At 35.4% G+C, this 15237-nt stretch overlaps 1 protein-coding gene across 3 annotated transcripts in view; it reads right to left on the reverse strand.

Moving 5' to 3' along the window:
• Positions 1-741: 741 nt before the first annotated feature.
• ATP2A2 (ATPase sarcoplasmic/endoplasmic reticulum Ca2+ transporting 2) overlaps positions 742-15237 on the reverse strand; it is a 39794-nt gene continuing 25298 nt past the window's right edge. Inside the window, exons 15-21 of one of the 3 annotated variants that reach the window (XR_008400629.1) lie at positions 13979-14199; positions 13256-13458; positions 12871-12956; positions 12406-12539; positions 12205-12322; positions 10568-12121; positions 742-1553 (exon numbers count right to left, since the gene is read on the reverse strand). Coding sequence is in view for 2 of the 3 variants with exons in the window: in XM_053701732.1 (XP_053557707.1) it covers positions 11852-12121; positions 12205-12322; positions 12406-12539; positions 12871-12956; positions 13256-13458; positions 13979-14199 (1032 nt within the window). In the remaining variant the exon portion in view is untranslated. Of the gene's footprint in view, positions 1554-10469; positions 12122-12204; positions 12323-12405; positions 12540-12870; positions 12957-13255; positions 13459-13978; positions 14200-15237 lie in introns of those variants that run through there. The other 2 variants (XM_053701733.1, XM_053701732.1) reach the window with 2 other exon arrangements.

Consider the following 15237-nt stretch of genomic DNA (forward strand, 5'->3'; position numbering starts at 1 on the left):
CCAAATTTCTACTAGCCCTAGCTCTGTAGCCAATGGAATCCCAAACTCAGAATGCTACTATAGAAGACTTATATTTGGATTTTTTTTAGATTCCTATCTGATCCCCCACCAGAGATAATCAACCTGAAAGCAAGAGCAAATGTTTGAAAAAGTGCACACTCTTAACCACATAAATTATTATTATAATTATTATTATTATTATAATAAGAGAACCCTCAGACCTGAAATGTCAAGCACACTATACTTACCTAGGAAACCACTTAAAACAATAATAAAATAGGACTGAGACTCAAATCTTTTCCATTAAAAATTTACCATAAAAGTGGAACTTTCCACTATTTTAATCATTGCATTAGGACTTAAAGTTTAAGTCTAAGGGTCAATAATGTTTATATATGCACATGTATCTTGCAATGTGATCTAGAGATCAGTTTTTGTTCCATGAAGCTAGGACCATCACTTTTTGATGGCATGATAATAAACATGAGAATAGTAGCACTTTTTTAATAAAAAAACTATAGAATATTTTAAAATGCCATCTACAATGAAAATAAAATGCCTAATACCCCCATCATGTGTTGCATATATACCAACTACAAACCATGTTCAAGTAAACATCTTAAATAGAAAAAAATGTAGTTTACATGCTTTTTATGTAATAGTCTATTCTATCCATCACTAGACTGAAAAGAAAATCTCATGTTTACAAAAACAGCAGGAAAATAAAAACTTTAGTCAGTGTCCATTGTAGAACATGTTTTTTTATTTACCTGAAACCATGACGTCTGTATGATGCTTATGTCAGCATTGAAATAAACAAATCTATTTACAATTGTCTAAAGGCCATACATGCGTTTGAATTAACTGACATTGTCTTCAATAAAAAGCATCACAATATTTGTATTGCACCAAGATCTGTCAACCGCTTTAGAATTATTTAATAAGTTACATTATTACAGTGCAAAAAAATGACGTTTGCACAAAAAAGTTAAAACGTTATCAACTTAAGAAACCGAACTGGAGGTTTACATTTAAACATTCAACATCTGTAGCTTTTTATCAATGAATTTATAAATAGAAGTGCATAATATACATAGCTGTTTAGAAAGCAGATGATAGAATACAGACATTTGGCTACTTACAACTGAAAGCATGCACTACATGATATTGTACATGAACTGATGACAATTTACATGACAGAAAACATTGAAACTTGGCTGTGCTGCTTCAGATTTCTTTAGTCCATTTGATGCAAGAGGGACCTGTTACTTGATATAATCCAGGATCTCCCTCCAGCAGCAAAAGGATAGCATCTTATAAGGATAATTTGTGCATCTCCTCCAAGCAGTGGATAATCCAAACGCATCTGTTGAACACCAAACTCATTACGCTGGCCTTGCACTTTTCTCTCCCTCCAGATAGCACATTAAGAATACATGCAGAGAAAGGGCTTTTTAATTATTATTTTTTCAGGTAACAGTGTCTAAACACACATGCACGCAACAAAACCTTACATTTCTGTAAAATTGTTTAAGGGAATTACTCCAGTTGTTCTGAAAAGGAAAGAAGAAAGAGGACATCAGCTTTCGGACAGTTTGACAAAACGCAATAACAATTAGAATAGGTTGGTGTAAACACTTCTCCGCAAAGAGAAGCTAAATAATTCACTTATTAAGTTGTTAGATCTATGAACTTTGTATGCAGGAAGGAACATTTTGTCAAAACAAAAATTGAATAACTTTTATAGAACTAAGAACTACAGAGGATATTGCACTAAATGCATTAAAATGTTATTGGGTGCATTGTGAATTTTAAATGCAAAACGGTGCATTAGTCAGTGAGTCAGTATTCAGGTGAAGTAGTGAATTAAATACACAACTCAAAAGAATGTTAATGATGACTATAAAAAAAAAAAAAAAGTCTATTAAAGAAATGGCAATGGACTAGTATAATTGAGGATATCACTCAGACACATTTGATATGCTGATTATGTCAAAATAATCCTATAAGTCCACAGATACTCAAGTATTTTTCATTTTTGCATCTTAATATTTGATACAAATTGATTTACTAAAAAACAATCTTAAGCCTACCAGCAGCACAGCAAAAACTAAATAAAACAACCTTTACAGGTCATATGTGCTTAACCACATGGCATAGTTAATGACAGCACTGTCACAGGTGGCTGCAATTCTTTTCTATCATAAGCCTGAAATTATATTGGGATGCCCATATTCCCTAACATTTCAATTTAAAGAAGGCTTACTACTATACTACTGCTGTGACATTTGTTGAAAAACTTAGCATTGCTACACAAATACTGCTGTTATTTTATCACAGCTTGAAAGCCCCCATGCACACCAGGTTTTATGACTAATCTAAGACTAGCATTAAAGATGAAGCAGTTCTCTATTTTCTATGAAGACTAACAGCCTGTCTTCAGCAAGTATAGTAGGTTGAAAATATTCAATAAACCACCACAACACACAAATTTACATTAGGGTAGATTTGTGTTAATTTGACAGCAGCCAGGATCTCCATCAGCCACTTTGAAAGAGTAATGAAGACAGAGGGTCTCAAGCTGCTAACAGCTCATCAACACCCTTTTACTTAAAAGGAACATTCAAAAAGAAAAAAAAAGGGCCCTTTTATCAAGGTAATGAGAATAAAAAATGTGAACGTGTGAAACCAAGCAATAGCAGGGTGCCCTCTAAAGAACTGACTTACTGGCTACATCCACTATTCAGACAGTGTGTGTGGGTGTGTAACAAAATTTATGAAAAGACTTTGCACATTTTTATTATGTTTTGTGGATGGATCCCCCCCTTCCTCAGACAAATTACTTTGCAAATTAAATGATAGCACTGTGCTTAATTATTTGTCATTTACCTTGGATCCCTCTAGCAACAATTGACAGCAAAGATTTTCCAGGCACTAGAGTAGAAAGGAGACTAAAAAAAAATCAAATGCTGAACCCAGATCTTTCCTGCAAATTTGCCAAAGGAAGAATCACATTCAATTTTTAGTGATTCAGAAATTTAGGGAGAACACCATAATAATGCCTTAAATAGGAGTCTTCACGACTTGAAAGATAGATGATCTAACAAAATCCACCCAGAAAGACTTTGCATGTTTGTATGCTGTGTAGAGGGTTCAAAGGGAGTGGTCAGCACAGCTTCCAGGAATAGATGTAAAACCCACCGATGCACTAAATATGTATATCTAGGGCATATGAGAATCTGCTGGTGAAAAATATATACACTTTACTACACATTTTCTAAGCCCATGCACCTAGAGTAATGGATGATAAAGTGGAGATCTTCGGATTCATCACACAAACCTTTTTATGAAACCGTTATGTAGAAGCTCAAAGCTTTTCCAATTATAATAAGCTGAAGATAAATACTCTTAGCTCACAAAAGGTATAACCACCAGAGACTCAAAATCCAAATTCTCTATTACTCAGCTGTAGGATGCAGGGTTTATACATCTGGATATGAAGGTGCATCTTGCATAAAGATCAAGAGTACCTTGGACTAAGGCAGAGCCCACCCCCTTATGGTAAAGGCTTCTCCCTGAATATTATACGGTAGAAGAAAGCAGCCGTTAAATGCGAAAGAAAGCCATAAGCTCCATCAGTTGTGTACCTAACATTTAATATGACTTGTTGAAACTCCAATCCTTCAGAAGAATCTTCTTAGGCGAGTTTTCCTGGCAATGGTTTGATGCCAAAATAGAAATAGCTGTTAAGTCCAGACGCATTTCTACCTATTGTAAAATTTATCTTGCTTCCTGCATGAGTGGACCAAGTATGTCACTGGAAAATATATATTAAAAAAAAAAAAAAAAAAAAAAAAGAGGATACCACTACCTGCTTGCTAGCATACATTTACTGCTGTATTAAGCAGACATTATTGAAAATGCAGTTTTAATAAATTTGTCAGTACCATGTCCACTGATCAATTGCCTTAAATAAACAAAGATTAGCTCTCCATCATAGGATGCTAAAATATGTACTAATACAGGGTTCATAAAAAGCATGCCCTTGCTACATGTGATCGGACGAATCACCAGCTCAATGTCCATTTTACTTTGTATGGAAGAGCATAGAATAAGTGACCAGTGGGATAGTTGAGGGCAACTTTCCAAAGAGTTCCAACCAGGTTTGGACTGTCCGACACTATAAAAATCTGAAAGAGTGCATTAGCTGAATCAATTAAATATCCTTTTAAAAAAAAAAAAACCATGCTGATATGCATTTGACTGACATACAAAGCCCTCAACTGCACTGATCCCCTCTATATCTCAGACCTCGTCTCCAGATACTCTTCCTCCCATCCCCTTCGCTCTGCTCACAACCTCCTACTCTCCTCTCTTGTTGCCTCCTCACATTCCCGTTTACAGGACTTCTCCAGACTGGCTCCCATCTTGTGGAACTCTGCCTCGCTCCACAAGAGACTCCCCTAGTTTTGAAAGCTTCAAGCACTCCCTAAAGACTCTTCTGTTCAGGGATGCATACAACCTACACTAACCTTTCACAATACCAGTTCCTCTCCTCCATTGCCATCTCCCATGTAACCCCTTAGAATGTAAGCCTAACCTGCTTGCAGATCACCTTCACAAGAGCTGACTTCAACAGTGCGAATCTAGGCAGGGCCCTCTAACCATTTGATCCCTATAATTGCTACCTTGTATACCGCCTATGTTTATAGCACTACGGAATCTGTTGGCGCTCTACAAATAACCGATAATAATTATGAACCCAGACAAAAAAATAAAGAATTTTCTCCATACTTTTTGGCATTAATCATATCCAATAGCTAAAAAAAAAAAAAAGGTAGATATATGTAGCTTCATCCAGGATGGCCTGTAATTTTGTGCATTTCCAGGAAACCATTCTCTGAGGCTTGGCAAAAAATAAAATGGGGTGATATTTCAGATTCCTCTGATATTTTATACTCATGGGATCTTGAAAGGCACAATAAACATCCAAAATAATGTCTGCCACATTAGACTAGACAAACTGCTGCCATAAAAGGGATATTAGCCATTCATTATTTATTTTGCTGTAGAATACCTCTAATTGTGCTTGTTCCACACTCTCTAAAGACTAACATAAAAATATGTAACCTGTATATGCCACAAACTATTAGGCACTGCTTAAAAGTAGTGAAATATTATATATATATATATATATATATATATATATTTTTTTTTTTCTTGTGCGGGGGGGGGGGGGGATGTTTGTTTGTTTTTTTAGATTGCCACTTGTTGGAAAATGTCTTGAACATTTTCTATGCAAACCTTTTTTGCAACTGAAATAAATATGTGCTCTTTACTGTAACAAGCAGCCTCCAAAATAGTATCAAAACAAGAAACCGAATGTTCCCCCAACTGGCCAGCTACCATAACACAGCAAACAATCTTCAGTGTTTTAAAGACACTATATGAAGTAAGCTTTATTTTCATAGCATATCTGATGTAGAATGTATATAAAAAGGCACATAGCATAAGTAAAAGTAACACCCTGTCCCCAATTACGATCGCCTGACAGCAAAGAAGGGGGCCAAGATACAAAAACAGAGCCTAAATGCTATGGGTAATTGCTTATGTGGGGAGAAAAAAAAAATACATAAAAGATGTTGTTAGGAAGTGTAATTGCCGATATCTTCCTGAAAATTTGGATTTTCAGGTTGATTGTCCGCCCTCTACAAAACAGTAACTTCATTATGTTGATGTTACTAAGGCAAGCCAAGACAGCAAAATAATAGGGGGTCTTCTATATAGTGAGGGGAGGGGCAGGGATGATGTGTAATTACAGCCCATAAAATGCAACTACAAAAAGGAAGCTACAAAGAATAGGGTAACTAAAGTTATACAAAGACTTTCATAAAATTTGAGAGGAAAGGGTTTGTAAGGTGCCAATTCCTGTACTGTCTTGCAGTCTACATAAAAAAAGGAGATGAAAGGGCACGGAACAAACCTCGGTTGCAAAACAAGAAATTAATTTGCCATTAAAAATCATGAGATTTTTTTGGTATCGTTGCAGTATATTTTATGGGACTGGAAGTGATGCAGGGAACAATGCATCACTTCTATAATCATTTAACTATTGCTATATGTAAATAAAAAATAAATAAGTTTTATACAATGCAAATAAAATTATATATTTGTTGTTTTTTTTTTTTTTTAAATGGGGCTGGTAGAATGCTGCCCATTAAAAACATTGTCTTTATTAGAATTAAAAATGTATTTTCGTTGCCAGAGTTGAATATCCATAGATGTTTCCATGGCTACTTACATTTCTCATTCATGTATGGGAAATGTATTTCTAGATTGTTCCTTTTAGTCTTACATTGTACCTTAAAGGGACAGTCTACCATAGAATTGTTATTGTTTTAAAAGATAATCCCTTTATTACCCATTCCCCAGTTTTGCATAACCAACACAGTTCTATTAATATACTTTTTACCTCTGTGATTACCTTGTATCTAAGAACCTTCTTCCAGCCGCCTGATCACATGACTGTTTATTATCTATTGTCTTAAATTTAGCATTGTTTTGTGCTAAATCTTAAATAACCCCCTGTGCCTGAACACAGTGTTATCTATATGGCCCACATGTACTTTCTGTCTCTTTGTGTTGAAAAGAGTTTTAAAAAGCATGTGATAAGAGGCAGCCCTCAAAGGCTTAGAAATTAGCATATGAGCCTACATATGTTTAGTTTAAACTAAGAATACCAAGAGAAAAAAGCAAATTTGATGATAAAAGTAAATTGGAAAGTTGATTAAAATAACAGTCCTATCTAAATAATGAAAGTTTAATTTATACTAGACTGTCCCTTTAAATGGAATCAAGCATTTTAGCTAACACCATTGTTTTATTTATTCTAATAACTTGTATTTCTGCTTTGGCAAGACGATATATTTTCTATAGATAAACAGGAGGCAATACTGCTTTTATATAATTTCCTGTGTTACTCTGGTTATTTAAAATTCTAAATCATACATAGAGGGAAAAAAAAAAAAAAAAAAAAAAGTGGGACCAGCAGCATACAATATTCACAGCTATTTGTAACCCTCATATCTAGTATTCTGAGATTTTCTTAACCACAGATCCCTAGGGTTTGCCAACATCCTTCTAGTGTACAATTCTTTTAATACAGAGCCTGTTCATTACCACCGAGAACGAGCAACTGTTACACATAAAAAAAAAAAAAAAAAAAGCTTATAAAGTTGCTGCATATATTTATCTGACTCTGCATGAATGTTTTATATAGTAAGTTTTTCTTAAAAGGGACACAAAACCCATTTCATAATTAAGAATGAGCATGTAATTTTAAGCAACTTTCTAATTTACTCCTATTATCAAATTTTCTTCGTTCTTTTGCCATCTTTATTTAAAAAGGCATGAATGTAAGCTAAAAAGAGCCAGCCCATTACAGGTTCAGCAACTTGGTAGTGCTTGCTGGCTACATTTAGCCACCAATCAAGCAAGTGCTACTCAGGGCGCTGAACAAAAAAAAAAAAAATTCCTGATTTTAAAACAAAATAGCAAGAGAACAAAGAAAAATGAATAGGAGTAAAATTAGAAACTTGATTAAAATTGTATGCTCTATCTGAATCATGGAAGAAAAAAAAAATGGGGTTGTGTCCCTTTAATGTCTTATGAAATTCCCTTAAAAATATACATAATTAAACCTTGTTCCGTTTATACTTTTTAAATAACTATACACAAAAAAACAAATACAAAACCCCATAAGATGTATGCAGGGCTAGACATATGGACTAAACCAACTAGCAGCAGAAAAAGGCATTGAAGCTTAGTGGTTTCATCAATACTATTAGAAAGAAAAAAGACCTGTAACTGTTAGAGGGTCCTTGAAAAGACAGGGGATACAGCACTCTTTATATATATTAAACCACTTTTTAATTATTGCATTAATGCAGTTCTGTACTCCAGAACGGAAACTAATTCGGCATTGACAGGCATAGTAAAAAGATACACATTATATACAAAATATCAAAGATCAACCACACACACACACAGCAGTCATTCAAATTACATGCATAACTTCCTATATATGTTCAAACACTGAAATTCACAACCTAAGTCAAAACTAATAAAGGAACATCCTATGTAGCCATAATAGAGACTTGGAGTAAACAGCGCTGTTACTTAAAGCAACACTCAAAATTAGTGTGCGATGAATAACTGTGGTACCATTCAAGGACATCAAAAATATTATATAGGCGTTAATAAGCAGGTTATTTTCTCAGCAAGCCAGTCAAAAGCAAGTCAGCTGTGTATGAGTATCAGATTTATTATAGGAACTTAAGCAAGTCATACAGAACTGTTGCAAACAAATAGGGAACGTTACCTTCCGCAATTTGGCTTCATATGATACACCGCTATAGTACAAACCGAGCGGATATATACTACATGAAGCCTTCATTCCCTCCTTTGCCAGACCTCAGTTCAACACTGGTTCCTTTAAGCTTTGTACTTGCATCCGTCTCGTAGCTGTTCATGAGGCAGTCACATACTTGATATCGTAGTTTGCTTACTTTACTCATGACACTTTCAATCTGGGAATTTCTAAATGGGTTGTTTTAGAAGACCGCATCCAGGTGAGTTGCTTCCAAACAAACAGCCAACGCGTGTTTCACACACAATCCTTTACGGCAAGGGCTTCATTACAGCCCTGATGAAGCCCTTGCCGCAAAGGATTGTGGGTGAAACGCGCGTTGGCTGTTTGAAAGCAACTCACCTGGATGCAGACTTCTAAAACAACCCATTTACAAAATACCAGATTGAAAGAAGCACACTCAGTGTCATGAGTAAAGTAAGCAAACTAAGATATCAAGTATATTGTGACTGCCTCATGAACAGCTACGAGACTCATACACAGCCGACTTGCTGAGAAAATAACCTGCTTATCTGTCTGCTTATTAACGCCTATATAATATTTTTGATGTCCTTGAATGGTACCACATTTTTTCATTGCACACCAATTTTGAGTGTTGTTTTAAGTAACAGCGCTGTTTACTCCAAGTCTCTATTATGGCCATATAGGATGTTCCTTTATTAATTTTGACTTAGGTTGTGAATTTCAGTGTTTGAACATATATAGGAAGTTATGCATATAATTTGAATGACTGCTGTGTGTGGTTGATCTTTTGTATATAATGTGTATCTTTTTACTATGCCTGTCTATGCCAAATTTGTCTCAGTTCTGGACTCCAGAACTGCATTAATGCAATAATAATAATAATAATAATAATAATAAAATATATATATAAATAAATATAAAAATATACACACATACACATATACAGGTAGCCCTCAGTTTACGCTGGGGTTAGGTTCCAGGAGGAATGGTTGTAAATTGAAACCATTGTAAATTGAAACCCAGTTTATAATGTAAGTCAATGGGAAGTGAGGGGGTTAGGTTCCAGGCCCCTCTCAAAAATTGTCATACGTAACACCTAATACATTATTTTTAAAGCTTTGAAATTAAAGCTTTGAAATGAAGACTTTAAATGCTAAACATCATTATAAAGATAATAATATAGATTGTATCATCATCAAACTAAGTTTAATGAACAAAAACATTTGCTAAACATCACCTAATAAAATAATTACACAACAGACTGCATCATCATCAAACTAAGTTTAATGAACAAAAACGTTTTTGTACTTGCATTTTTCTGCAATCAGTTCTCTGCTTTGTTAGCATGTTAGATAATATTGGGTATGCACCTATTCTATGCACCCTCACCTGAAGCTGCTGGACAGGAATATTATAGGGAAGTGGCTAATAAAACTTGTTGCTCGATAGCTAATGTCTGCTCTGTGTACACAGATCAATATCAGGCTGTTAAATTGCATATCTTTGCTGCAAAACAAGCGGAAAGCTCCACCTACTGGCTATTTTTATTAGTGCACTTTGGTTTCCAAAGCTTTTCAATAGCAGTCACAAGATTGAAAAAAAAAAAAAAAAAAAAGGTTGTTATTCTGAAACGGCGCAAATCGAGGGAGATTATATATATATATATATATATATATATATATATATTCCTGTATCCCCTGTCTTTTCAGACCCTTTAACAGTTACAGGTTATTTTTTTCCTTTCTAATAGTATTGATGAATTATTAGATTAAGGGTTTGTACTAGAATAGGTTATTACGCCCATTAAATTTAAAAGCACTGTATATGAAGAATATTTATATATCAAAAAAAAATTTAAGGTTAGTGGACCCAATTGATATCTAAGACTTGTAGGTAAATATACAAACCACACTCACTAAAAATGGTACCTAAATTAGCCATAAGATTAGTCGGCAAGTTACGTTTAGGGTTTATGGTTGGCTTGGTAAAAAAAAAAAACAGTGCAAATCTGAAACTACTCTGCCCATCAGGTAGGGTAATGAATGAGTTAGAATGGCACGACAAACACAGTGAAAAGTATTGGAAAACATAACCTTTTATTCTTTAGCAACAAAACATATTTCTTCACTACATGAACTAGCTAGATTGAGCTTTTCCAAGACAATGGATACTCACTTTAGTTGATGAAGGTTGGAAGGCATTGGAGAAAAACACCAGTTAGGATGGTTAATGACTTGCACATTGGTGGCTGAGAAAAAGCAACCTGGAAACATGCTCTTACAGTTATAGTAAAATGATGATAGTTAGTGTCACTTAAAAATAAAAAAATTGTTCTATACAATATGTTCATTTGGTCATGTGCTATTTACAGATTTTACAAAACCGCACACAGTTAATAAGGTCAAGTTACCCCCTAAACTCTGGTTAGTACAGGTCAGTGGACTAACTTGCAGCATAATAAAAAGAATGATGTGCACTAAAGCATAAGAAATAATGCAGCCTTTACATTTTGCAGTGCAAGTTTTTGATCACACGCACATATTACAAAATGTTCTTATATAGAAAGACCTTTCAAAATAAAGATGCATAAGGAACTTAGGTGATAAAGCAGTTGTAAAACAAGACAATTTTTCTATCTGTCCATTAAAAGATTTATTTTTGACTATTGTGAAGTATAGCCCCTGACATGGGCAACACTGGCCAAAAAAAAAAATCTGTTACAATAAAATACATTAGACATTTAAATAAATAACCTTAAAATCTACGGTAGGGATTCAAATGATGTGAACCAGAAAAAAAAAATAATTTTCTGCACCAGCAAGTATAGGCTTACCTCTTACACAAAATGGTGTAAACAAGGAGAAAAAAAGCTAAATTAGATCCTAAAACACAAAAATACTGACTGAGGTAGCAGTACTCTGCTTAGTGCAGAAAAACTGGCTTATGGCCAAAATAGACCATTAAACAGACAGCATAATGACAGCAAATCAAATCTGTGACCATGCACAAAGACAGATTCATGCTTTAGTTTTAGAAAATTAATCACACAATCCCTACGTATGCTGTCAATTTTCTGCAGATAATGTCCACTGGATTAATTGTATTTCCTTTTTTGCTTCCTTTTGTTTTTTATTTTTACAAGGATGAATATTACGAAACAGAACACTGTACATGCTTTCATCTACAAAAAAAAAAGTTGTTTGCATAAAATAGTGTTAGTTTTCTGTACAAGTCAATGGACACTAGGTGTATAAAAAACAAACATATGAACCTCTTATCCACTTTGGATTCAATGGGAAGCAAAAGAACTAGTGTGAAAAACAAAAATTTGCCTTCACCAGAGCTATGTTCAGGTGAAATTTCAGCAGAAAGACAGTTGCGATAAACAATTATTTTATAATAAAAAAAAAAAAAGATGAATTGGTTAAGTTAAACATTTCCATTTTGTTAAACTGTCAGTCAAGACCAAAACATTTCAGCAAGGTTAGTATCCGTGCTGTAAAGCCAGATAACCAAGGGTAACGTGATGAACACAAACGGCCAAGAAATCCCTTCAGTGCATGCGGAAAAAGTACACTGTGTGGCTGCAGGCTTTTCACACTCTTTACCAGATTCCAAGTAGTTACGGGCAAAAAATTTAAGTGTCTCATCCAGAAGAATAACCGGTAATGAAAATTTCAGCACCATCAGCCACTGTATCAAGTTCAATGGTGTTATCTGGAAGATGAGCTGTAGAAAAGAGTAGGAAATAATAAATAAGTAAACCATACATAGATTATCTTTGTATTACTGCCAAAATGGTGATGACTTACTGGTAGCGGTTCAACGTAAAGTATCAGGAAGTGAAGAGACATGGATAAGCAGATAGAACCCAGCAGCCAAACGTTCTCCCATGGAGGCATCCTCAGCAAGGACTGATTCTCCGACAAGCTAAAACAAAACTCAAAAATCTCAGTATTCTGCACAAGCTGGCAATAGCTATCTTAGTATTCAAAATTCCACTGATAAGTTACCTGTTTAGAGCATTACACATTTCAATGGTGACTAGGACAGAGAGTGCCATGGTCATCGGATATGGGGATTCAAAAACTTCACACTGGACACCTTCAAAATCTGGATTGTCTTCTTTACATTGTAAGAAATGACTCTAAAATATAACAAAGAGGGAGTTGCAGGTGTAACAAATACAACTAGAAACAATTGCTGTTCAAATGTATGCAAATTTATCAATTGTATATTTCCTACTAATGCTCTTTGGCTGGTATGTGATTCCTACTAATGCTCATTGGGTGAAATAAGTATCAATAGATACACCTATAAGCCAATGATAAAAAATACTTAACTTATAAGCCATACATAATTTCATTAATCAGCTGGCATTCACATATCTATATATCACAAGTTCCTAACCACAACCATGCACTATAAACTTCGGTAAGCTAGCAACATAGCCTAATGGAGGTATAATATATACATACCAGCTGGTAATAGGAAACTTTAGGACCACCGTCAGCAGCAATGAACCACCAGGCAGCTGCACCAACTGTAGCAGCTCCAACATAACCTATAAAAATAATTTAAGTAATTAGCATTCAAGAGAGTGTCCATATAGGTTGTATTACTATATGTAAAGTACAACCACCTACGTGATAAAGTCAATCCCTGCATATTAAGGATAGTCATGTAGTGTGCTTTTATAGAATTGAATTAACCTTAAAGTGTTTGGGCATTCGTTTTAAAGCATTCAAAATGACAATGCATTATTGTTTACACAGCCTGGATACTTGAAAGTGTGCCTGATTTCTGGGAGTAAGAAAGCCTCAACACATGTAGGAATTAATCGGTGCTGAGAATGGTACTTACAACCAATAGCTAGATAACGAAAGAAAAGCCAGCCGCTGATTAGTGGTTCTTTTGGATTGCGTGGTGGCTTGCTCATAATGTCCAAATCTGGGGGATTGAAACCCAATGCAGTGGCTGGAAGACCATCAGTCACCAAGTTAACCCACAGAAGCTGGACGGGTATTAAAGCTTCAGGGAAGCCAAGAGCAGCAGTGAGGAAAATACTATAAAAACAGAAAAAAAAAAAATTAAGAATTTAAAAAAAAAAAAAAGGTTTTAAAGGATTACTACAATAGAAGTGCCTAATCAACAAATTCACAGCGAGACAATAGCACTCTGAATGTCAAGTAAGCAGTAGATTTAACAAATTTAAAAAAAAAATAAAAAAAATCTACCCTCTGTGTCATGTGACAACCATCAGCCAATCACAGAAAGCTAATACATATAGACTATCAACTCTTGTACATTCTCAGTAGGAGCCAGTGCTTCAGAAAGTATGAATATAAAAACTGAGCACAATTTGATAAAGGGAAGTATATTAGACTGATCAAAATTGCATGCAACCTGAATCATGAAAGTACCATTTTGACTTTAGTGTAGTGGTACTAAGTAGCTCTAAAAAAAAAAAAAAGCACATGTAAAACTATCACAATGTAATCAGTATTTAGGTACTATTGCCGTAATTGCTTTCTTGCAACAGTTTGCCAAACAACAAATACATTACATACTAAACTATTGTCTTACCATACAACTTCTCCAACGTTGGAAGAAATGAGGTATCTAATAAATTGCTTCATGTTGTTGTAAATGGCACGCCCTTCCTCTACAGCTGCTACAATAGTGGAAAAGTTGTCATCGGCCAGCACCATTTCAGAAGCAGTTTTAGCAACTGCGGTACCAGATCCCATGGCTATTCCGATCTCAGCCTTTTTGAGGGCAGGTGCATCGTTTACACCATCACCAGTCTGAAAAAGAAATAAATATTCAATGCTTTTCTTTTACTCTGCAATCAAGGGAGCTCTTGAATTAGGGAGTGCGTGAAGCTTACAAAACTAGGGGAAAGTCTTGTAGAGCAAGGCAGAAAGTTCCACAAGATGGGAGCCAGTCTGGAGAAGTCATGTAAAAGGTAGTGTAAGGAGGTAACAAGAGAGGAGGAGAGTAGGTTGTGAGCAGAGCAAAGGGGACGGGAGGGATAGTATCTGGAGACAAGGTCTGAGATATACGAGGGAGCAGTGCAGTTGAGGGCTTTGTATATCAGTCAGAATTGTGTGTTTAATCCTGGAGGCAAGAGAAAGCCAGTGAAGGGATTGGCAGAGAGGTGCAGCAGATAAAGACATGTAAGGAAGATGAGCCTGGCAGAGGCATTCATTATGGATTGTAAAGGAGCTAAGGAGACCAGAGAGGATGGAGTTGTAGTAGTCGAGGCGGGAAAGAATGAGAGTGTGGATTAAAATCTTAGTTGTCTTGTATAAGGAAATGTCTAATTTTAGAGATGTTTTTAAAAAGGTGGAAGCGGCATGCTTTAGCCAAGAACTGAATGTGAGGAGTGAAAGAAAGGTCTGAGTCAAGTTTGACCCCAAGACATCAGGCATGCTGGGTAGGGGTAATGATGGATTTAGACAATTATAGAGAGTTGGGGGGGGGGGGGGGGGGGGGAAGAAATAAGGAGCTGAGTTTTGGAGAGATTTAGCTTAAGGTACTGAGAGGACATCCAGGATGAGATATAAATAAAGACAGTTAGTGACATGGGTTAGCAAGGAATGAGATAGGTCTTGTGCAGAGAGGTAGATTTGGGACTCATTGGCATACAAATGATATTAAAACCTGTGGAACTTTTACGGAACCTAATGATGTGTAGATTGAGAAGAGAAGGGGACCAAGGACAGAGCTTTGTGGTACCCCAAAAGAAAGTGGTAATGGGGCAGAGGATGCCCCCAAAAAAGACTACACTAAAAAGGTACAGTTAGACAGGTAGGAAGAGAACCACAAAAGAGCTGTGTCGC

This window comes from Bombina bombina, chromosome 2, assembly GCF_027579735.1.
Source record: "Bombina bombina isolate aBomBom1 chromosome 2, aBomBom1.pri, whole genome shotgun sequence".
Taxonomy (NCBI): domain Eukaryota; kingdom Metazoa; phylum Chordata; class Amphibia; order Anura; family Bombinatoridae; genus Bombina; species Bombina bombina.